This window comes from Melopsittacus undulatus, chromosome 1, assembly GCF_012275295.1.
Source record: "Melopsittacus undulatus isolate bMelUnd1 chromosome 1, bMelUnd1.mat.Z, whole genome shotgun sequence".
NCBI lineage: Eukaryota > Metazoa > Chordata > Aves > Psittaciformes > Psittaculidae > Melopsittacus > Melopsittacus undulatus.
This window is the reverse complement of record NC_047527.1, coordinates 43,385,582-43,410,019: the sequence shown is the minus strand read 5'-3', so window position 1 is coordinate 43,410,019 and position 24,438 is coordinate 43,385,582. Positions and strand designations below refer to the sequence as shown.

General features: G+C 41.1%; 1 protein-coding gene across 4 annotated transcripts in view; it reads left to right on the top strand.

The window, feature by feature from the left end:
• MAPRE2 (microtubule associated protein RP/EB family member 2) overlaps window positions 1-24,438 on the top strand; it is a 94,926-nt gene that overhangs the window by 62,808 nt on the left and 7,680 nt on the right. For all 4 annotated transcript variants that reach the window (XM_031052993.2, XM_005153551.3, XM_034061280.1 and 1 more), the window contains 4 exons: window positions 3,207-3,352; window positions 5,293-5,506; window positions 18,864-19,003; window positions 23,331-23,489. In XM_031052993.2, the coding sequence (XP_030908853.1) occupies window positions 3,207-3,352; window positions 5,293-5,506; window positions 18,864-19,003; window positions 23,331-23,489 (659 nt within the window). The remainder of the gene's footprint in view (window positions 1-3,206; window positions 3,353-5,292; window positions 5,507-18,863; window positions 19,004-23,330; window positions 23,490-24,438) is intronic.

Genomic DNA, 24,438 nt, shown 5'->3' with positions numbered 1-24,438 from the left:
GAATAGATTTCAGATTATTTCAGTTTGTGTGTATCTTCATGCACATAAAAATGTTTTGGTCATAAAAACAGATTTATTGAGAGCCGTTCCGAACAGGTAATAAATTTTTAATTCCTGTATAGATTTGTTAAGTTTTGGAGGGTCTTTTCAGTATTCAGAGTGTGTTTTTGCAGAAAATGTAGGAAAGTTTTAAAGTCTTGAATAAAATATAATGGCATAAAAATCCTCTTTTGTTCATATCAGTTGTGCAAGAGGTATGTCAGAAGCCATGATGTCAGTATCTCTATGGCCATTTTCTTCATGTTCTGCTAAAAATATTCCTTTCATATGCACCTGCATTGTTTATTAAAGTGAATAAGCCTAAAGTGCTGTCCTGTATGCAGAGGACTACATGTTTATATGCTGTGCCTGTGAGGTAAACGCATTGCAATATTGCATCATTTAAGTAAGGCTGTTCTTTCTGCGGCCTCCAGGAAATCTCAGCCATGGGCAGTGTATAAAGTAGTGTCTGCATTCTGCTACACTGACATTTAGCATGCAGATGCAATGTGACATCTACAAGCTTTAGGGGGTAAAATCTTAAATTATAAATACTTATATAATATTAAAATATGTGCATAATCTCTGTGTCCAATATCACGTAGTCCCAGTTGACTGTTAATGATAGTTTTACTTCTGTTGCTGGGGTAAGCAGGTCTCTGTTTTGGGAGCTGGGAAGAGTTTCCTCTGTTTGTAGTTTACATTGTTTAGTTTAGTCCATGTTTGTACGTTGCCTCTGTACTTCAGGAAGGAGTGTTTTTAATGAGTTGTGTTTGCCAAGGTAATAAAATCCTCCTGTTGGGGAAACAGCCTGGAAGCCAGCTTCGATGTTGTATCAGAGACCAGTTCATGCTGTCAGGTGGATGCAGTCCAGTGTTCCCTGCCCTTGAGTGTTGTGCAGACGCAGGACCACCTCCTGGCTGGCAAACACACAGAAACAACTGCCAGCATGATGTGAAGGAAACACAAGGAAATACTGTAACTAGAGTCTTAACCCTTGTAAAACTCTGTCGAAAGGCATGCAGAAGGAATTTGCATTACCAGCAGAAGAAGAAAATCGCATGTGAACACTTTGGGCTTCTAGTTTTCTAAAAGGATCTAGATGAAACATTGCACAGCGTGTTTCCAAGGCCTCCAGGCAATTACTTAGATATCAGAGTAAAGCTTATAATTGGAATATGGGGAGGATGAAAGGACGGAGTTAGGAACAAACTCAGTTTATAAAATTAAATGATTGCATAATAATCCTTTTGCATGAAATAAAATATCAATAAATGCAGTCAAGCTATGCATTATCTGTATATCCGTGGTTTTAATTGTAATGTCATTTTCCTGCTGCCACATGTTCACCAGATCTCTTGCTAAGGATGAGTTTTGAACAACTAATTGTGTGTTTATATAGCTTTCCATAAAAAAGATGCAAATTTGTCATCTGAAGTTTGCAACTTGCCAGAAGGCTCCTTTTCCTTTAGGGAATATTTTACTTTGACTGTTAATCATATCAAAACCATTGCAAACGACTACGCACAAGGTGTCCTTGGAAAATCAGATTATTTCTTTTCTTAATAACAGTTTTCCCCCACAAAGCTAAGCATCATGAAGAGATTAAGAAGTGGCAGTGGTTTTCAGCAGTAAAGCTTGAACTTGGTCATTAGCAAAACTTGTGTCAGCATTTTGAGAAGCTTTTTTGAACTCCACTCTTAAACTCTGCTTCTCTTTTGGGGAAGTTATGAACTCTAACCTTTCATATGATGGTTGAGTGGATACAGAGAATGAGAACTATCTCATGCATAAAGTTGGTCCTGTCAAAACACATGCATAACCATGGAGAAAAATGTCTTGAAGTTTAAGTTATTGTTGCCTCTCCTGTAAAACTGGGCAAGCCAGATGTCCGCTTTGTTAACTTGGTTTCTCTATGAGCACTCAGCAGAATTGCTTTCTTAATAAAAACCATTGTTGTCGATACTGGGCTGAGCTGTTAGGTAAGATCTGAACCCTTGTTTGTCAAAACTGATCTGCACTAAAGGCACGAAAGTCATTTCTGTGATAGTGAAGTTGAACTTTTTGGGAGTTACCAGGCAATAGCTTCCCTACCCTGTATGCTCAAGCTCAGGGGCTGTATGACCTGCAGCCCTCTGCTGCAGAAATAGACTTCATTGAATCTTTGCCTAGTATAAAGCATGTTGTAGAAATATCTCTTCTGAAGAACAACTGAAATTGGTTTTCCTCAAACATTTCCATCCTTAATTTCCAAATGCTTGAATATGTCAGCAGTGAAGACTTATTTTTGCCAATGACAGTGACATGGTAATGTTGGAGGAAAGTCCCTGTATACAAGAAAAGGCTGCCATCTTTTATCTGTCCTCAGTACAGAGTTTAGAAGTTTTGCCATATACTTGCTGCTCTGTGCCAGGTTAGGTACACAGGCACACACACCCTTGCCTACTGCTGTGTGAATTCAGATAGCCCTCAAAGTTGAATATAGAAACTTTATTGTTTTGAGTGAGACCCAAAGCTGGCAGCCCAGCTTCTGAAATCTATAGGTGGACTATGCTAAACTCTCCTTATTTAGATGCTTTTCTCAGGAGATGAAAATTAGTAAGGGTGTTTGCTTCAGAGGAGTGGTAACTGGCTAGTATGTTTTAACAAGCTGGAGCTTTACAGCTTATTTTTAAGTCATGGTTTGATATAATCTTATATGATTGCCTTGAGCTTGATTGGCATTCACCTACAAGTGCCAGAAGAAAGATGATCTTGACTGGGTTGAATTCAGGGAGCTGTGAGGATTGAGGAAGCTTATTAAGAGATTTCCATTTTGACTATGATCTTCTCACTGTATGGAGAGGCCTGCTGTGTATAGGGACTCCAATAACATCCTTTTTAAACAGAAGAAAGATTTACTTTGCATTAGTCATGGTGGTTCTTCAGATGCTGTACTACAGTGTGGTATGCTTCCAGATTGAATGGAAAAAGCCCACATCAATGTGTCACACTGCTCAATGTACATTAGACAAGTAGATCTCGGGTCCATAGTGTTAGGTTAAATTACAGCAGGGACTTATTCAGCACAGTTGCTTTCTGCTCATGCCTTTTGCTAATGACATTAAACGCCATTTGGTCTTAGCCGGGTGCATCTGGATTAACGTCAATGCATTCTCTTGTTATAGGAGCAGCTTACTGCCAGTTCATGGACATGTTGTTCCCAGGGTGCATTAGTTTGAAGAAAGTAAAGTTTCAAGCAAAGCTGGAGCATGAATACATTCACAACTTCAAACTTCTGCAAGCATCGTTTAAAAGAATGAATGTGGATAAGGTAGGCATCCTACAATCACCCATTGTATTTCAGTCTTTACAAGTTTCGAAAGTTTGTATAAACTGGATAAAGTAGGGGAAACAAATTCTTTAAGTCCATTGTTCAAATTTTGGACTGGGAACTACAGCTACAAGTTGTATGTGAAGTTGTTCTTGGCCTTTTATCATCTGAAAATGGTGTTTAGCCACAAAGGAAGAAATGTGGCATGCTCCATTTAAATACAAACTGAACATTGAGTCCATGTGTTTGCTGAGGAATTGTGCAGACTAACCTGTTACATTTTAATATCAGAGACCCTTTTGATAAAATACCATGTGTTAGAAATTCCTTGCTATCAGTGCACCTTAATTTTAGATGCAGTAAAATTACTGGTGGCCTGAACTTCTAACAAAATAACTTGGAAATATTATGTTGTAATCATTCTGTGTTTCTTTTCTAAAACCAAGTTTAAGGAATTTAAATTTTCCAAGAGCTGGAATAATTTACCCGGTTATTCAGTAGGCTGGACAGCACATGTGATCTTGTAAAGTTAAGAAGCCTCCTAGAAAATGGCTTGTTCAACCGTAAGGTATTGGCTCATGTTTGAATGAGAGTTCGATGGACTCACCAATATTAATTACTGTGTTGATCAAAATGAATAATGAAAGTTGTGTGGTCATACTTTTATTTTTACACTGCCTGTGTCTGCTCTGGCATTTAGTGATGCCTTATTCTGGAATTTAAACAGTCTTAAAAGAGTCCTGTAAGATTTTTGTAGAGCACTGGAAAGCCCTCATTATTTACTGAAATGTTGCGAATGCTTCTATTTACCGTGTAATTTGCTAGTGAAAAATTGGAAAGCTTAATGAAATTAACATAATGAAGTTAACATTGTCAGTTATTCTGTAGGAAGCAAACTTATGCCTTCTCAATTTAGAGATAAGATACAAACAGAACAACCTGAAAGGGCATGCAAAATGCTGTTAACCCTTGCAGGAGATTTGTAGACTTACAAAATGCTGTACAGTTGTCTTAACCTGAGCAAAAGTTAGAATTGCAATGGTTTTAGGTACCCTTTTTCCAGCTGAAAAACAAATGCATTCAGGAGGCATTAAGGTCTATTTAACTTGGCTCTTTGACCAGCTGCATGAATTAAGCAAAGCAAGGCAACCATCCTTCTGCAGTTGTAGTCCCTGTCTAGCCACAGTGTCTGAGAACCTTAAGCATTGTAATATTGCCCCAAGACACCTTTTGGAGGGTTCATTTCTCTGAAGAATTTGCAGGATATGGAGACATCCTCATAGTGTTTCTTTTGTTTTACTAAAACTTTATAGGCATTTTGGTCAGATTCTGCATGTCCACAAAGTATTCTATGTATAGCTATATATAGAATGGAAAAAAATTACAAGGTTAAAACCTCAGGGTTAGTTTGTATGATGAACACATGCTACCAAAATGTAGGTTGGTTTGAACTTCAGCATATCTTGGAAAAGCTGCTGGGTTTTTGTAACTCAAATAGTAGGACAGAGAGCAAGAAACTCCTGTCTGGATGCTTTGAAGAATTATTAGTTTTTAGTATGACAAACTGTAGCATGTCCATTAGAAACAAAAATCCTTGTTTAGCAGAATATAGTTTTACTCCCAGAACAGTTTCATTCATGTTGGCTGTCACTGTCACAATGAAATAAGAAAAGAGTGACTCTGTGGAAGAGCTGTTTAAAGGCTTACATTCCCCCACTATATGGTCATCTCTAAGGCTGGGTCTTTGTTTTATTTTGGTTTTCTTTCCTATTGAGAGTGCTTGCAAATCTACGATAATTCCCTTTCTTTTAGGAAGAAAACAATGATGGAGGAATATATACTGATATAGTTGGTAGATTTATTCAAGGAAGTGTGTATATGTAATGTTTATACTTAAAAATAGCAGTGGTACATTGTTAGAACCTTATTCTGCCTTTCAGGTAATTCCTGTGGAAAAACTGGTCAAAGGGCGCTTCCAAGACAATTTAGATTTCATTCAATGGTTTAAGAAGTTCTTTGATGCTAACTACGATGGGAAGGAGTATGATCCTGTGGAAGCTCGACAAGGCCAAGATGCTCTTCCCCCACCAGATCCTGGTGAACAGATTTTCAACCTGCCCAAGAAGTCTCACCATGCAAACTCTCCAACTGCAGGTAATTTCCATCTTAAAGAATTCCATTTCCGTCTCTGAAGACAATTACACACTGTGATCTATTTTACATAAATACTAGTCAAAAATTATTTCCTTGTGTGGGTGGGCCATTCTTTTTGCCTTGGCTTAGGCTTAGTGTCTGAGGTGGCTGAAGTTAACTTCTTGTGGTGCAGTCTTGTTCAGCCCAGCCGTAGTGAGCACAGGGTCTCCTCCACTAAACCCTTGGTGTAAATGTTGTGGATTCTAATGATGTCTGATAGTGGAGACAAATGCATTTAATCTTCTTGTTGCTGGATGTGGTATGTGTAAGTGCATTATAGATCATTAAATGGAATATGTTCTTCCCTCACACCTCTACCCTTACAGGAAATTGCTAGCACAGGCCGATTTCTTTTTTATTATTTATGGTGGGTGAGATGCTTCCAAATCTTAAGGGCTGACCAGAAGGAAAAAAAAATTGATATATTGATTTGTGGGTTTATACGCTTATTGCTCAGGTATGCAAGCTCTCTGAAGTGAACAATATACAGCTATTGCTCTTTCTCAATAACACCTCTGTCTTGCAAGTTTTTATTTTGTGTTTGTACTGGCTTTTGCTAGGTTAGAGTTAACTTTCTTCACAGGTGATTGTATGGTGCTGTGTTTAGGAGTTGTGACCAAAATAGTGTTGGTAAGACATGGATGTTTCAGTTACAGTTCACACAGAGTCAAGGCCTTTTCTGTCCCTCACACCACCCCACCAGTGGGAAGGCTGGAGGTGCACAAGAAGCTGGGAGGGGACGCAGCACAGACAGCTGACCCAACTGACCAAAAGGGTATCCCATACCATACAATGTTGTGCTCAATAATAATAGCTGGGGAAAGGAGGAGAAAGCAGGGGGGAATGTTGAAAGTGGCAGTGTTGGTCTTCCCAAGTAACCATCACATGTGATGGAGGCCTGCTTTCCTGGAGATGGCCTGCCAACGGGAAGTGGTGAATTAATTCCTTATCTTGTTTCACTTGTGTGCCTTACATCTTAAACTGTCTTAATCCCAACCAGTGAATTTTCTCACCTTTATCCTTCTCATTTTCTCTACCATCCTACCCGGGGTCAGTGAGCAAGTGACTCTGGAGGCTCAGCTGTATACTGGGGTTAAACCACAACAGGGTTTCTGAACAGGCCAAAGGACTAAACCTGATCTTTGGTGTTTGTGTAATATGGGCATGGCTGGTGAGTATGTAGATGGCCATTTTTTGATAACTGAGTTAAATGAACAGAAGAGCAGCCAACATTTTTGTAACAGAATGATCACCAAATAATCGTTACTGGGGTTGATTGCCTGTATGTGCACAGGTTTGTGAATATAGGTGTGTGCATGTGTGTTTCTGTATGCAGAAGCACTTTATTCCTTGAATGGTTTGTCCTGGGTTTATCTTCATGCTAACCCATTCCCCAAGTAAGGATTAATTTTTGGTTCACTTAAATCTGTGACCTGTCTTCTCATGAGCTCAGATATGCACCAGTGCTGGCAAAGGGAAGGGGTGTAGGTATAAGGCACTTGCAGTTCAAGGCTGGCTTATGCTCTGGAATACCCAGATTTTAGCATTCTGCTCTGGTTGCTTCTGATGTCAAAGTGGGACATACTTGGCCAGCTGCCTTCAGCTCATTAGTGCTTCCAGGAAACTGAGCACCTAATAGCAGGTCAGCACTGCTCTGGTCTTCTAAAGCTGGTTTACATCTTTGTTTTGCACCATCTTGTGTCTGAACTTTTGAATGTCAAGGCCTGGCATGCTATAATTTCCCATCTGATGTCTTGCACTCCCTTTGAAAATAGGAAAACCCAAGTGCTAATGTCACAATTGAGAAATTGGGATAGATGCTTTTATTAATTACAGACTTGTTAATTCTTCTTGCACATGGTCTGTTTTTAACAAAGTCACAAATGTGTCATCCAAATTAAAGCTGTGAACGTGACAATCCTGGAGAAGCAGAATAGCTACTGGAGTGGAACCAGCCAGCTGATATGGAGGATAATGCAGTGATTTTGTGTTGTGTTGCTGGTGTATGAAGAGCATGTCTCAAGCCTTTCCCAGGAACTGAGATGGTGTGATGAGTTTTGTTAAGATCCTGTGGCTGTGAGACTTCATTTTTTTATGGAAAGGTTCCTTCAGTATAAAGTATTGTCCAGAAGTATGACAGGCAGGATGCTGGTTTAGTTTCTGTAGAGCTGAGAGTGTGTACAGACATTGTGACGTCAGGTGAAATGAGAGTTCTAGCTTTTGTTGCTGCTTCATTTTAGAACAGAACTATTTCTGTTAGGCGTCATCCATAGGTTTATGCAATTTCTGTGTGCACACATTTTCATTTCACCAATGCCCTTGTGCCACACCTCACCACATCATGTAGCCCAGTTGCTTGAAAGTATGGGAGCCTTGATCACTGCCTGTTGACAGAGGACATTCTGGGAGGAATGCAGTATGCACCTGCAAGCTGTGTTGTGCCTCATCTCCTGCCATGTGGGAGTAAATTGAGATGATGTGGAAGCAAGTCCTGGGTAGTTGTGAAGTTGCCATAAAAGACATGCTTCTGTACTTCTGTCTTGTGCACTTGCACAGTTACCTGGAAATGAAGGTGTATTCATTATTGCTGTTATAGAAACCATAACAGGCTCATGTGAGCAAAGCAAGTTTAGTGATTTACAGAAAAAAACGCAAAAAAAAAGTCTTGTGAGTTCTTCTGCAGCAAGTTAAGAATTTCCCACCCCATCTAGAGCTTTTTTCTTTGATGATACAAGCTCAAAAGGGGAATACATACCCATGAGTAAGTACAACAGGTGGCATAAACTGTTATCTATGACTTTTTATGTTGACTATACAAATGTCTTATGTTTAGTTTATACCTGACTTCTATATTTATGTTTTATTGTTATACTTTCCCGGCTCTTTGGTGAAATGGCTGAGGTTTTGGGCACAGCTGTACTTCCATTGACTTTGTTGTGAAAGCAGTAAACATTATGGGCTGCTCGATGCAATGACCTCTTATACCGGCGCAGCAAGTACTTGCCAGCTTCTATAGCAGTTTGCCACAGTAGCTTGCCTCTCTTTTTGTACGTTTTCTTTTTTTATGTAATTTTTAACGTGTGTGATTTGCTCTACATTAACAATGAAGCTCTGAAATCTAACTGCCTTGTTTCAGTTCATTAGCAGAACAAAAAGAAGCAATAATGAAAGCAAGTAAAGAACCCAGAAGATCTTTCAGTGTAATTCAAAAGTTTTCAAGCAGTGTGCAGTGGACATAGCTCAATGTATGCATCTATTGTTAAGTGTCAGGAGCAGGCAGACATATGGGTACTCATTCACACTATGCCCTTTGGTTTTAACAGATTTTTATATATGCTTATTCTGAATTGATCAAGTGTAAAGATTTCTAAAGAAATAATTTGCTTAGCTATTAGTAATTTCAGAAGCATTTTAGGTGATTCCTGTTGTTCCATAGAGTAACTTCCAGTGCAGTTTGCCAGAGTTTTGTTTCCAAGTTATTTAAGAGGTGCTGAACTCTTTAATTATTCATAAGTGCTTTATAGCACTCTAACACTGTATTTTCAGAGGTAGACTAAGCTATGTCTTCCAGTTAACAAGAAAGTATCAAATCCTTAAGGACTGCTCTGAAAGCTTATCCAAAAATATACTGGCATGAATTAGAATAATTTTTGGTATTTTAATCTCGCAATAAAGCTGGACAAGACCCATGGTTTCAGGTACCTGCTTTCCATACCTACACATGGCTATTTACCTGTATCTCTGCAAATTCAGAGTGTGGTCATTATGTTGTTTTTATAATGTCTTTTAAAACAACCCAAACCCCAAGACATATGAAAATGCACTGGGTTTTGTGTTCATCGGTGTACAGGCCAGCAGCCATGGCCCTACCCCTTCCAAAGGCGATCCAACTAAGGAGTCAGCACAGGTCAAGGATAATGCAGCTTGGAAATGGAAGCACAAATGGGTCCTTACAACTAATCTGCTGTGCCACCCTCGCACTGCCTCATCCCTTCCTTGAGGGATAGAGCCGATTTGTTGTCGAGCTGACAGGGGTACAGCGGGTGTATGGCTTTGGTGACACAGGTAAAAGGCTGCTTCTAGAAAAACTAGGAGCAGCAAGGATTTGCCAGGTAAATCCAGCTCCCTGATCTGGGGGAAATGAGCATGTTCTCATCCTTCGAGGAGCAGAGCCAGCAGCATAGACCACTGCTGCAGGCCCTCTGCCAGCAGTACCACAGCTGCTTTTAGATAGAACACCATCTGCTAGCCCTGAGCCGGCTTTCGATCTTCTGCAGCCTCCGCACTGCTCTAATGCAGTGGAAATCAGCCTGCAGATGCAGAATCAAAATCGAGTCAAAATTATTGTAAGGGATTAAAATATTAGGGCACTGTTGTTTGTGCCAGCTCTAATGCTCCCCATGGAAAACAGCAGAAAAAGCTTCATCTGATCAAATTGAAAATGGTGATCAGGTTGTCAGGATTTTAGCTTAGTGTGCCTTATGTAAGTGCTCCTGTATGTCAGAGCAAATCTCCATGGAAAGCTGTTCTGTGTAGGGGTGTGAGGTGTCAAAAACACATAGGTAAAAGACAGCTTAATAAAATTAATTATTTACACATAAGCTAAAAATTGTGAGATGTTTTAAGATCTGAAGGCTGTTAGATGTTGTAGTTTGAAATATTCAGTGAGAGCAGGATGACTAAAGCAGAGCTGGAAAATACTGGAGGATCACATGAGGGCTAAAAATACTCACGCTATGACAGGGAAAATAACCAGGGCAGAATGAACTGTTTGTGCATGAATGCTTTATATATAATGTGCCATTGAAGAACCAGTTGCACAAGAAAAATACTGATTTTCTTTAGGGAAATGGTATATCCTACTGTGGCAGATGTGCTGTAAATTAATTTTGAGGGATAAAAACACTGCACAAATCCAGTCTTTGTTTCAACAGCTAGTGATCGGTTAGGACTCCTGGGAGCCTAGAGAATTCCTCCTAATGATTTTCTTTACTTTCCATCAAACATGGGGGCAGGTGGCAGGTAGTTGGTATTAGTGGTGGCAGCCTCTGCTTGTAGTGTTATGATGCTCCAGGACAACGTGGCAGAGCTGGAGATGGGAAGGGCCTTAGGGCAGTGGACTGAAAATGCTTTTGTGCCTAGTTCATACGAGGCCAAGTGACTGTGCTAGCCGATGGGAACAGCATGTGCAGTGACAGTGCCTGGGAAGTAGAAAGGGGCTCAGCCTTCTTACAGACACGCCTCCTCTGCCAGCATGAGGAGGCTTTAGTTTTCAAACCCACCAGACCTGAGAATTTAGACCACAAAGAAACGCTGTTTGTAGTGCAGGAGCCAGGGTCGTCTTCCTAGAAAGAAGATTGTGTTTGAAAAACAGTGGTGGAAATTGCTGTCTTTTCAGGGTAGTGTGGGTGTGCTTTGAATGTGTTGCACGATCTTTCATATTGCAATGTTTCTGTGCAGATTTTCTTTCAGATTTTCTTCCTGAGGCTGCTTTCTGCTTGCAGCTCAGCAGGCAGTTGGACTTCAGAAAATGTGGGTTTTCAAGAGCATTTCAAATTTTAAATTGCATACTTCTGTTAAGCCTATGTGGAATGGTTTAATCAATTGAAGACGAATGTTTGCATGTTCAGGGATGTTTCTAGAGAAAATAGGGGTTTCAATTCAGAACAGTTAAAAGCTGCATTATAATTTTGGTTATTTTCATAGAACCATAGAATAGTTCGGGCTGGAAAGGACATTAAGATCATCAAGTCCCAAGCCCCCTGCCGTGGGCAGGGACACCTCACACTAAACCATGTCACCCAAGGCTTCATCCAACCTGGACCTGAACACCACCAGGGATGAAGCATTCACAACTTCCTTTGGCAACCCATTCCAGTACCTCACTACCCTCACAATAAAGAATTTCTTCCTTATATCCAATCTAAACTTCCCCTGTTTAAGTTTAAAACTTTTACCCCTTGTCCTGTCACTACAGTCCCTCACCAGCATCCTTATAGGCCCCCTTCAGATACTGGAAGGCTGCTATGAGGTCTCCACGCAGCCTTCTCTTCTCCAGGCTGAGCAGCCCCAACTTTCTCAGCCTGTCTTCATGTGGGAGGTGCTCCAGTCCCCTGATCATCCTCGTGGCCCTCCTCTGGACTTGTTCCAACAGTTCCATGTCCTTTTTATGTTGAGGACACCAGAACTGCACACAATACTGCGAGTGAGGTCTGATGAGAGCAGAGTAGAGGGGCAGGATCACCTCCTTTGACATGCTGGTCATGCTTCCTTTGATGCAGCCCAGGATACGGTTGGCTTTCTGGGCTGCGAGCTCACACTGAAGCTGACTCATGTTCATTTTCTCATCAATCAACACCCCCAAGTCCTTCTCCACAGGGCTGCTCTGAATCTCTTCTCTGCCCAACCTGCAGCTGTGCCTGGGATTGCTCCAACCCAGGTGTAGGACCTTGCACTTGGCATGGTTAAACTTCATGAGGTTGGCATCAGCCCACCTCACAAGTGAGTCAAGGTCCCTCTGAATGACATTCCTTCCCTCCAGTGTATCGACTGAACCAAACAGCTTGGTGTCATCGGCAAACTTGCTGAGGGCACACTCAATCCCGTTGTCCATGTCAGTGACAAAGATGTTGAACAAGACCAGTCCCAACACCGATCCCTGAGGGACACCACTCGTTACTGTTTTCCAGCCGGACATTGAACCGTTGATCACAACTCTTTGCATGCAGCCATCCAGCCAGTTCTTTATCCACCGAGTGGTCCACCTATCAAATGGATGTCTCTTCAATTTAGAGACAAGGATGTCATGTGGGACAGTGTTGAATGCTTTGCACAAGTCCAGGTAGATGACATCAACTGCTCCACCCCTGTCCATCATAGAAGGCCACCAAATTGGTCAGGCAGGATTTCCCCTTATTGAAGCCATGCTGGCTGTCACCAAGCACCTTGTTGTTTTTCATGTGCCCTAGCATGGCTTCCAGGAGAATCTGCTCCAAGATTTTGCCAGGCACAGAGGTGAGACTGACTGGTCTGTAATTCCCCGGGTCATCCATTTTCCCCTTCTTGAAAATGGGGGTTATATTTCCCTTTTTCCAGTCATCAGGAACTTCACCTGACTGCCATGATTTTTCAAATATGATGGCCAGTGGCTTTGCAACTTCATTCGCCAGCTCCTCCAGGACCCGCGGATGGATTTCATCAGGTCCCATGGAGTTGTTTAGGTTCTTAAAATGATCTTGAACCAGATCCTCTCCTACAGGGGGCCTAGGGTCTTCATTCTCACAGTCTCTGCATCTGCCTTCCAAGACTTGGGTGGTGTGGTCAGAGCATTTGCCACTGAAGACTGAGGCAAAGAAGTCATTCAGAACCTCAGCATTTAGATTTTAAATCTAATGGCTTCACTTATGACAGGGAAAAGGCTGTAGTTAGTTTCCATCTATAAAATCTCATTCTGTTAAGGGCAAACTGAGGGAGTGGTGCCACCAACAGAAGCTTTTCCTGGGACAAGCAGACTGCATTGTATGTTCTTGCTTGGATGGCTCTGAAATTTGTAAAAAGTGCTCCAGTTTCTTGTAAACACTTCTCTTTGCCAGCTGTCTAGCAGTGATATCAACATATTGCTCATCAGATTGTACTGTAGCCAGCAGCAGTGGAGGTATGGAGAGCTGAGGAGACAGGGGCCTTGCCACCCAGGGAAGTTAGTACCACAAAATAAACAGGTGGCTGCACTGCAGCGTGTTGGGATGTTGGAAGTCAGGTCAGGTTTGTCTGAGGACATTTAATTCCCATTAAGCATTATTTGTCATCACTGATGCCATTAAGCATACCTAAATTGAGCAGTTCGTTGCATCCAAGTGTAGCTGCAACAATAAGTGTGTTCTCACTCATTTGTTGTAAGTGGGTGCAGGGTTTTTCTTTAGCACATGAGGAAATGGCTAGCTCTGTGGCCTCTCAGAGGGCTTGAGTTCTTTTTCTGTGGCATGAGTCAGGAATATTCATTTTAATGAAATCCTTTAATTTGAAGACACACTGTGGGTGATTCCCAAATTCCACTGAAGTGGTGGTTGTGTAGTTTCAGCCAAGTCTTGTGCTTGCTCAGGGCTTCCATTGCTCTCCATGCTGTCCTCATGCACTCCACAATGTTATTCATCCACGTGGTTTCTGGGAATTTTGCATAAATATTTAGCAGTGTGCTAGTTATATAGCTTCAAGGAAGATTTCTCTCTGAACATTAAATAGGTCTCTTATCTGCAAGATTGTGCTTGTGATGTAAAGTGACCTGGAATTTGCAGCCTAGCTTTGTTGTACCCAAAACCTGCACCTTGCCAACATCCACTGTTTTAAATTGCAGAAGTGGGTATCTGTTTGTAAAACCTATTCTTTAGCAAAAAATAGTGAAGCTGAAACTATGAGGGTATATACTTAGTTATGATGGACTGACTGAATAGTAACTGTTTCTGGAGCACCACAGATAGAAACCTGTAATGCATTTCAAAGCTGGTTCATCTAATTTATTTCAGTGCAAGAACAAATTATGTTGTCTTTCAACTGTGAATTTATTTTTCCCATCTCTGGTAGTGTTACATGGGCAGGTACAAAAAGTTATCCAGGTGCTAATTGAAGTGGTTATTTACAAAACCTTCTAATTGGACCCTGCATTGACCTAAAATCAGAGCATGCAATAGCAGAGTTCTCACAGAACAGCGGAAATGGGACAGCAACCTCTGAGACCGTCCAGACCAACCACTCTGCTCAAAGCAAGGTCACCTAGATCCAGTTGCCCAGGTTCATATCCAGTTGAGTTTTGAGTATCTCCAAGGATGGAGAACCCCCAGTCCCTCTGGACAACATTTGATCAGAGTGAGGAAGCTTGTTCTTATGTTTAAATGGAATTTATTGTATTTCAGTTTTGTGCCCATTGATTTTTGCTCTTTAATGGGGACCACTGAAAGGAGCCTGTCCTCATCTTCTTTGCACCCTCCCTTCAGGTATGAATAAAATCCCCCTGAAGCTTCTCTTGTCCAGACTGAACAGGCGCAGCTCTCTCAGCTGTTCCATACATGTGAGATGCTCCAATCCCTCAGTCATCTTCATGGCCTTTTGTTGGACTCTTTCCAGTATGCCCATGTCTCTCTTCTACTGGACCCAGCACTTCAGATGTGCCTCCTCAGTGCTGAGTAGAGGGGGACAGTCACCTCCCTGAACCTGATAGCAGTGCTCTTCCCAGTGAAGCCCAGGAGGCTGTCAGCTGCCTTTGCTGCAGGGGTGTGTAGCTCATGCTTAACTTGGTGTCCACAAGAACCCCTAAGTCCTTTTCTGCCACACTGCTTTCCAGGCTGTTGGCTGCCAGCATGTTCTGGGACATGGTTCTGTTCCCCTCCATGGCAGGGCTCCACACTTCTTTTTTGAGCATCAACAGCAAGCTTGAACATGAATTGGTAATGGGTCATGTTTATGGTGCTGACTGCAAGGCATGTCTCTTAGTGGTCAGTGAAGAACTGGTTACCAGGTCTTTTTAATGTAAAATATTTGTATAAAATGTTGTGCTTTGTCAAAATATGTAAATGGGTTATATATAAATATTTTCATAGAAGATATGATATTGGACAGAATTAAAACTGTGCAGGTTGTGTAGCCCCTCTGAGCAATGCATGAGGAGTTATTCCACAATTGCAGTAATTGACTGCAAAGCCATTGTGCTTGACAGCAAAGTCATTAAGTCCTCCAAGATCTTTCATCTCCATTTAGATATCTGGCTGTCTCAAGCACTGCACTACTCTGCCAAACAGGATCCTTTAATTCTTTTATGAAATTAAGCTTCTGTTAGAATGGGAGGCTTACCCCTGAGCTGATTCTAAAACTGATGTTGCAGAATAAATGTGCAGTAAAGCTGCTTTTTTTATTTCCTCCAGGAAATTTTAAATTAGAAATCCCAAGGCGTCCTCTGTTGCAATTAAGTTCTATCCAGCTGTCGCTGATACAGTCTGAAATGCTCAGGTTAGCTGGTTTTAATCTGGTACTGAAATGGGGATATTGTGTTCATTTAAGAGCTGATCCTGAGCAGTGGAACAAAAGTCGATTTCTTTTGATTTGTCTGGACATTATAAAGCTCAGTAGCACTTTGGTGTAGAAATTCAGAAGGCTTTGTTGTTTTCAAAGGACGGCAGAACATAATTCAGTGCATTGGTGCTATCCAGCCCTCCCTGTCTGCAGACAGTGGTGATGTGCGCTTTCCCAGCACACTCTGCGAGGGCACCTCAGCTGCAAATAAGAGAGAATACCTGGGGATTAAATGTTTGTGTCTACTCTGTCCTTAACTTTCTCTGCAGGTTAAAAACAGGTATGTACTTAATGATATGGGTTTCTGTGATCAGAACCCCAGCCTCTAAAGGACTAGCTTGCTTCACAGGGCTATTGGGCATGAAAGGGAGCAACATGCCATCGCTACACAATGTGCCTTGCCAAACGTCTTGCACCATGACCCCCCAGGAGAAATGGTGAGGAGCTAACAGGGTCGGGGATGCTGCCCTAGAAAAGCTGAGCAGCCTCTATGCTTGTGTGTAGGTGCTTGCTGCCCAGGCAAAGTCCAATGTTGCCTTCAGGTAGAGGAAGGGTAGCTGGTAGAGGCGGAGCTGCACTGACCAGACAAGGTTTCACATCTGAGGGTGCATACCTTGTTTTTTGACATTTAATATTCAGTTGTTATCCTGAACTGCACCTTGTAGGTGTAGAATACAATAGTAAGTGTTAATACCATGGTTTAGCATACATATATATTGAATGTTGTATAGGTAAGTGTTGCAGTTGCACATTACAAGTAGTAATTAAATAACTTGAGACTCAACTGAAGTGCTGCAGTCAGAGTGATCATTTTGTGTGTGTGTTTATCACGCATATCTTGACACCAGGTTTTTTTCTGTTTATTTGCTAATCCAAATGCAAATTACCTTCCTGGCTTTGAGAGCATCTTAATCCTGCTGTGAAGCAACTGATTTTTAGTTAGTAAAAATCTGGACTGAACCAGGAAAGTGTTGAAGGCAGGCTGCTAAAGCTTATGAAATGGCCTAAAGAAAGAATAGCAGTAAAATATCTCGACATTTTTAATGTTTTTTTTTCCACAAATTAACTTTACTGATCTAAGTATGATGTGAAAAGCAGTTTAATTTCAGGCATATACACAACATCGGATTTTCCTAATTTCAGCAAGTCTGTCTACTGCATCTGAAATCTGCTAGAAATGAGTTTGTATGTGCTATTAGGCATGCAAACTATTGGAGTCATGAATTCCTTAAAAAAAAATATAAGTCTTGCATTAAAGAACATGGAAAAGGAGGATGGATATCCTGCATAGAAATGTTTGCTCATGCTAATTGAATTATCAAATTGGTTTTGTGTTCTGTTGGCATTAGATGACTCAGTTAATATAGAGTTATCCGTAAAGGCAGAAGAAGATGCTTGTTACAGAGAGAAGCCTGTGACTAAATCAGGAAAGCTCAAGCGAGCTCAATGAAATAACCCATTGCTGCTCTCCTTTCAGCTCCTCCAAGGGATTGCAGTACACAGTTGTAGATCAGTGAGACAGTGTGAGTTTCACAGTTAGATAATAGGGGCAGGCCCACAAGTTGTGTGTGTCTCTCCCTCTCTTGCCTTTCCCTGCCTCCTTGTGATTTCTTCCTAGTAATGCCTTTGTAAAGCATTGGGTTTACAATAAATTGTTTTATTAAGATGTTGTCCAATGCTGATGATATAATGTGAAATGACAACTTAGAATGATTTGTAGCGTGCCATAAATCAAGTAATTGTATGGGAGGAGCAGCTGGTGAGGTGTGGGGTAGAAAGTGACTGCTGAGAAAGCTGGGGCAAATCCCTCCAGAACTGGTGACTTTCAAGCTAGAGCTGAGCTGAGTGCTTGCTGGATTTGGGCTTTCTCCCACACCCTGTGCGTCCCTGGCTTCAGAGCCAATAGCATTCTATGGTGGAAGATATTAATAGAGCCCATCAGCATGTCCAGGCAACTGTACTTTGGTTTTTGTGAGAATCATAGAATGGCTTGAGCTGGAAAGGACCTTAAAGCTGATCCAGTTCCAACCCCCTGCTATGGGCCAGGGACACTCCCCACTGGAGCAGGTTGCTCCAAGCTGCATCCAATCTGGCCTTGAACAATTCAGAGATGAGGCAGCCACAGCTTCTCTGGGCAACCTGTGCTGGTGCCTCACCAGCTATAGTGGAAATAATTTCTTCCTCATATCTGATCTAAATCTACCCTTTTTCAGGTTAGAGCCATTGAATAAAATGTGATAAATGTGGGTGCTGCAGAGCATGACTTGTGATTCACATGCATGCTTCATAAAACAGGTTTGAGAGGGGGCTGGGTTTCTCTTCTGTCATTTTAACCCAAGCAGTTTTTGTACCAGATGTATGTCTACTGCATCTGAAATTTATTCCTAGTTGGGGATTAGGAAGAGGCAGATTACAGTGCTCATGGGAACCTAGGCAAGGTCAAGAGCAGCGAGCCAGGCATTTGTGTACCAGGGTTGAGCAACTAAATCAAAAAGACAGTGACAAGGAGAGGAAAGATGGAGAGGCAGAGCAAAGCGCCAGGAGATGTGTGTGAGGTTCATGTGAAGGCACTGCATATCCTTCCACACAATTGTTCCTCTGTTTGGGCATTTGTATGCCACAGGCATCGTGAAAAAGCATACCTGTAGGCATTTGTTACTTGCCACTTCTGCTAGTAAAGATGTTGCTCCATATTCTAGCAGGTTTGCAGTGCGAGTAATTAAAAACAAATACCGAAACCTAAGCAGATCAAAACTCATCTCTTGGTCACTATGGCAACCGTGAGTTCACCGATGGGTTTAATTCCTGCATGCTCTGTCTGAATTTCAATACCTGTGTCTCAGGGATATTTTACATGTGAAAATGAGGGAAACTGAGACACTCTAGCTGGGTTTTTCAGGTCTATCTTTCTCCAGGGAAATTGAAGATAGATACAGATATACAGTAAATACTGGGCAGGGGGAATGCTCTGTTAATGGCAGGAGTTTTTTAAAACCTGAAAGCTGCTGAGACCTAAGGGAATTTTATAGTCTTAGTTTTGGTTTCAGAGTTACTTCACTCAGTAGTAAATTTAAACTGTTAGGAAATGTGTTTGTTCCTTTCTGTATAGCAGCACTGGAACTTCCTCCACTGTCACCTTGAAGTGAGAGAGCGAATGGCTGCCTCGAAAATGAATGCTTTTGTTTCAGTATCAGGTTAATAGGAATATATTTATCATGAAGATAAATATTAATTATTAATTATTTATTGTATTTTTCAGGTGCTGCTAAATCCAGTCCAGCTTCTAAACCAGGATCAACACCTTCTCGCCCATCTTCAGCAAAAAAAGCTGCACCAAGCAGCTCAGCATCAAAATCAGATAAAGATTTGGAAACCCAAGTCATACAGCTCAGTGAACAGGTAAATTTGCTTTCAGCATAAAATCAGATGCATTCATTGTCACAAGCAGGCACACAATATATTGCCCTCTGCTGAATGATGCTCTCCACAATTATGTGGGGACGAAAGATCAAAATAGCTCAGCTGGGAAGGTAAAAAATAAAAGTGATTTATTGTTAAAAATAGCATCTGACAGAGATGCCTGGTGTTTGCCAGGATTTTAAATGTCATCTTAGGAATGACAGGTGAGTCTTGCTGAAGTTATTAGATGTAGAAATGTATCTTTTCTTTCACACAGATAGGAAAAGCCCCAATAGTCTTTGCTCTTGTGTATTACAAATTTGAGATAAATCACCTCAATGTGTCATTGTGGAGAAAATAAGCCTGTTTATAATACCAGGGTGTCAGAGATTTACAGCTGAATTAAGACTAGTTCATTGCACTCTGCTCTCTGCAAGGAAGGCATTAAGAACATAATAGGCCTTTTTAATTTAAAAATGTGATCTACTTTTGTGAGAATACTTAATAATATGGCAGAATGCTATAACTAATAAAGCTTCAGAATTTCTTTAATGTTAGGAATGCAAGGGCTTAGTTTTCATTTATGCTATGGAGCTTTATACCAGTGTGTCATTCCTGGACTTGCAACTGTGTCTGCACTGGGCATGAATAAATGCATCTGGCCCAATACTGTGATGTTAGAATGGTTTAAATGCCAGTAGTATAAATGAGGCCTGATCCCTGCATTTGTCCTGGATGAGGGGAAATGGAAAGGAAAAACCTCTCATTTTAGAGTTTGAGCTGCTTGGCAGCTGCATTCAGGAAGAAGTTGTTACTGTGGATCAAGTGTAATTTTCCACAATTAAGGGTGTTTCAGTTTCAGACTTTCATTGAACCAAACAACAAAGGTTTCAGTTTGTTGGAGCATCATTTGCAAATTCTTGGTTACTGTTGCACACTGAAAGGTGGTGAATGGATGGCCATATCCCAAACACAGCATCCTGTGGATTCAGGGTGAAATTCTGAGCAGCAGAGAACACAACAGGGGCCACTGGCCTTCCAAATGGGCTTTTCATTGTTGCTGTAACAAAAAAAGTTCTGGAATGTTGCACAAGGAGTGGATGTATATATGTTTCATGGAAGCTTTTTTTCTTTTCAATCATTGTGAGAGTGGAGTTGAAACATCAGCTTGATGCACCTTAAACCATGACATTTGTACTCAGAAGTCAGAATGAGTTTGCTTCAGGAGGAAGGGTTGGTTTGGATCTGAGCAACAGCAAAATATTTGATCTTTACTAAAATAGGCAGTCACTATCACATCCACTGCTAATGTATTCCTAACACGTTCCATGTGTGAAAACCTTAAGCTCTATATACAAACAACCCAGGGGAAAATTGATGATTTCTCCCGTCACCAAAGAGAAGAAGAAATTTTGTGGATTTGGAAAGTTGGTGTTTTAATAGCTAGTTTTTAAGAGACCTCTTCCAGCTAGAATGGTCTGGAAAGCTTTTTAATGCTGGCAGCATTTGGGATCTCATTTCCCACTAATGGTTACTTGTGCACCCTGGGCATATAACAGGAGCCATAAAAAGTATGCTGCAAGCAGCTCTGAGTCACATTTTTCTGACCCCCAGTCTGAATGTGCTGCAAGACCTAACTTGCCCATTTTTAACCACTCTCCAGCAACAGGGAGATGAGGGCAACAGCCACTTCTACCCAGTTGCTGTCTTGATTATGAGTAAGAAACGTTGAATGGTGCCTGGGGGCTTCAAATTTTCCTATATGGCTGTAACAGACTTTTTTCAGCCCTTTCATGAGTGGCAGCTAAGGGACAGTGAAACACCTGAACTCCCATGCAATTTGTAATGGAAAAATTTAAGTAGTGGGGATGTCTGTGCTAGTGAATTGAACGCTTCCAAGGAATGTCACTGTGCACTGAAGCTTGATTACCTATAGCATTATAATTCTAAAGTAGGTCCTGAGGTGGTTTTGGTCTGTGCCAACTAACAGTTTCCCAAAGAGTTTTTTCTGAGTACAACTGAGGAGATGACAAAGACCAGGGACCTTTATGTATGGAGAGGGGACCTTTACATATGGAGAAGGGACATCTGTGTATGGAGAACTGTTAACTGTATGATAGCCTGCAAATAGTTTCTGAAAACAGCTCCAACTTGGTTGCATGTCTACAGGATGTGCTTAATCTTCAGCCTGGGTCTGCAGCCCTGTGAGTTTCATACTACCACAAGAGCAATCGGAGAAGAGACCAGTTAGTAAGAGCTGTTGTCTTTGCACCAGTTAACTGGATTGCAGAAAAGTACTTCTGGTCCAGAAACAGAGCATGGGAGTCAACATGTACTGTTCCTTATATAGGATCAATTTTTTGGCATGTTCATAGAAGCAAAACCATACGGTGTGGATATGCTAAGTACCTGAATAAAAACAAATTAATCCATCACAGACAGGCAGTAGATACATAACCAAAGAAAAGCATATCTGCATTGGTTATAACAACATATACTGTATACTTAGATAATCAACTATGTGCATATAGTTCAATGATTCTGTTTCTTGAAACAGGGTGAATGTGATAGAATGAAAACAGGAGAATGCCTTCATGCTATGTAAATCAGAAATGGAGATAGTCTGAGCAATTAGCTGCCAGTGTTTCAGCTGAAGTTCATTGTTTTCCCAAACTCTAGCAAGAACAGAGATCTTTTAAGATCTGGAAGCAGTTACATTCTTGTTCTGCTTGGATGCAGGCGTCGCTCTCAAGGAATATGCTGCTGCAGATCCAGAAGACGTGTCTTAAGCGTGAGGTCTTCATCTATAGGCCAAAATATTGTAAACTCTTGTTCCATTTTGCTGTTCCTACTTTCATGAAGAAATGGTTAATTTTAAGGTGACTGGTCATTACATCAGCCATAGATTCAAACTGCTAAGGGGAGACTTGGGTGTCACACTCAGGCAGCCGGTCAGAAGTGGGTCGGTGCATGAATTTGATGCTCTGAGATCCTGTCCTGGTAACAGGTTAATTCTGCTGTCTGACACCTCTGAGAGTGCAATCAAAGGTCAGAAAAAGGCATTGCCAGCTCAGCAGTTATGGAGAAGTGAACCGATAGGATTTAGTAGGCTGTCAAAGCATTGTTTGAACCCTGCTGGTATTTTCACTAGTGAAGGAAATAAATTAGCCTGCAGTAAAACAGGCAACACAGAACATTCTATTAAATGGTATCAGTTCACTGAAATGTAGTCTGATGAGATTGAATTTGTTTAGCATGTTTTATTTAGAAAATCATTTGTATAATTGCAGGCCTCAAAATGTGGATGTTAATTTGGCTGTAATTTGGATGTGATTGGGGTCAGTCTGCTTACTGTAGACAGTTTCATCTGTGATTATTTCAGTTGGTTGTTACATTGCTGTCCCCTGAATTTGCAAGCCGCTTACATTATCCTGATTCTGTGTACCCTGATGGACAGTAATTTATCTATTATGCTCCCACAAAATTGTTCTTTAAATATGTGTGTATATATATGTATGTATAAAAATACATTGCAACACCTTTCATGAACGATGAGCCTTAATCATTAACAGCTATGTTGCCCATAAATGATGCGTGGCAGTCCTAGTGGTGAAATTGAGACTGACAGCATAGCTTAAAGACTTATGAGCAAGGCTGCAAAGAGAAAGTTACTTGGCATTTGAGAGAATCAGATCAGAACATTCATGGTGCAGTCAGTCACAGCACCAGAGTGCCAAAACATGGGTCTGTAACAGTATGGTAAGTGAGAGGGGCAGAAAAGAAGGGGTGAGAAAGCAGCACAGCATTACTCACGTTTGCAACTAGGGGAACTTTTAGTTTCCTAACTAGGCTGTTTCCCTTAGTAAGCTTTTCTGCTAGATGTATTAGGCGAGGACAATACTGTAGGTTTCCCAACAACTACACATTAATCCAGCAAAATAATGCAAGTACTGAACTGGAAGTTTAATTAATTGCCATCACATGACACTTCTGGCAGCCTTGTTAGGAGACAGAACTTAGAATCACAGAACAGTTGGTAGCCCTGATCCCTGAACTGCTGCTTTGAGGTTTCAGTGAAAAAAGACACCAAGAAAATTGACCTTTAAGGATCAAGGTTAAGACATATCTAAGGGGTGCAATGGGGGAGCCTGGTTTACTATCCTCTATTATGTAGGGTTCAATCTAGCACTTAAGGAAAAAAAAGTGACTTCATTTTAAGCTGTAATATTGAATATATGTTTAAGATTGTTCAGCATGCATAATTGTAGACTGAGTTATTTTGTTTTTAGTGCACCTCAGCTGATGCATCACGTCTTGGTTTATGCAGGTACATTCATTAAAACTTGCACTTGAAGGCGTGGAAAAGGAAAGGGATTTCTACTTTGGCAAATTAAGGGAGATTGAACTTCTCTGCCAAGAGCATGGGGGAGAGAATAATGACCTTGTGAATCGGCTAATGGAAGTCCTTTATGCTTCAGACGAACATGTAAGTTCAAGCTTAATGCCTTTTATTTAGACAAATCATAATTTATTGTCACAGTATTGAGTCATGTCCTATATTTTGGCCAGCAGAACCATAGCAGCTGGATTTCTGTACCTCCTCCCCTGTAAAGAAAGTTTGCATTTACAAGCAACTGACTTTTCTACTTGGGGAAGGGATTCAGGAGGCTGGTTGCTTTTTGCTGCTTTCAGTGTAGGTTTTGTATTCTAGGTTTGCTGAAGCTGATCTGAAAGAGGAGGGTGTGTGTGTCACTGCTTTAAATTGGTTTCATATGGTTCTGAGCCTTAATTTTGTGGTTTTGTCTTCTGCCTTTCTGCATAAAGTCTTTTACTCATGTTCTTCAACGTGTTGAAAATCACAGAAATTCTGACAGAGGTGCTGTTCAGTGTCTACAGCTGTGAACCTTCTGTAGCCCATGTGGCAGTGTTGTAATACGTATGATACAGGCTGCCAAATATGTAATTATATCTACAGAGATAATGCTCTTTAGCATTTCTTCTATCCTGTTGCTATAAGCAAAATTCTTCCTTGTGCAAACTCCAGTAATCCTCTATTATCGAAACTTCAGAAATGTATTGTCTGCAAGAGTAAACATGAATCTCATTGCATCTTAGACTTAATGCTGTAGACACTGAACAAGAAGCTGCAAAGGGTGCTGGTTAAATTCTTCAGATAAATGCAGGGATAATGATTCAGTGGAGATTTAGCTGAACTACTCCCATTCATGTGAACTAAATCCCTGTATGCATTGTACTGATGATTGACCCTTCGGTCTCCAGTGAATGATGGCTTTGGCTCCAGAGTGTTTGAGCATCAACTTAATCTCTTGACAGCACTGTGGTACCATAGGCTGCCTTACATCTGTTCCCAGAAAGCTGTTGCAGCAGTAGTCATCAGACTTCAAATTTTACATCAAAAGTAGTGCTGCAGGAAC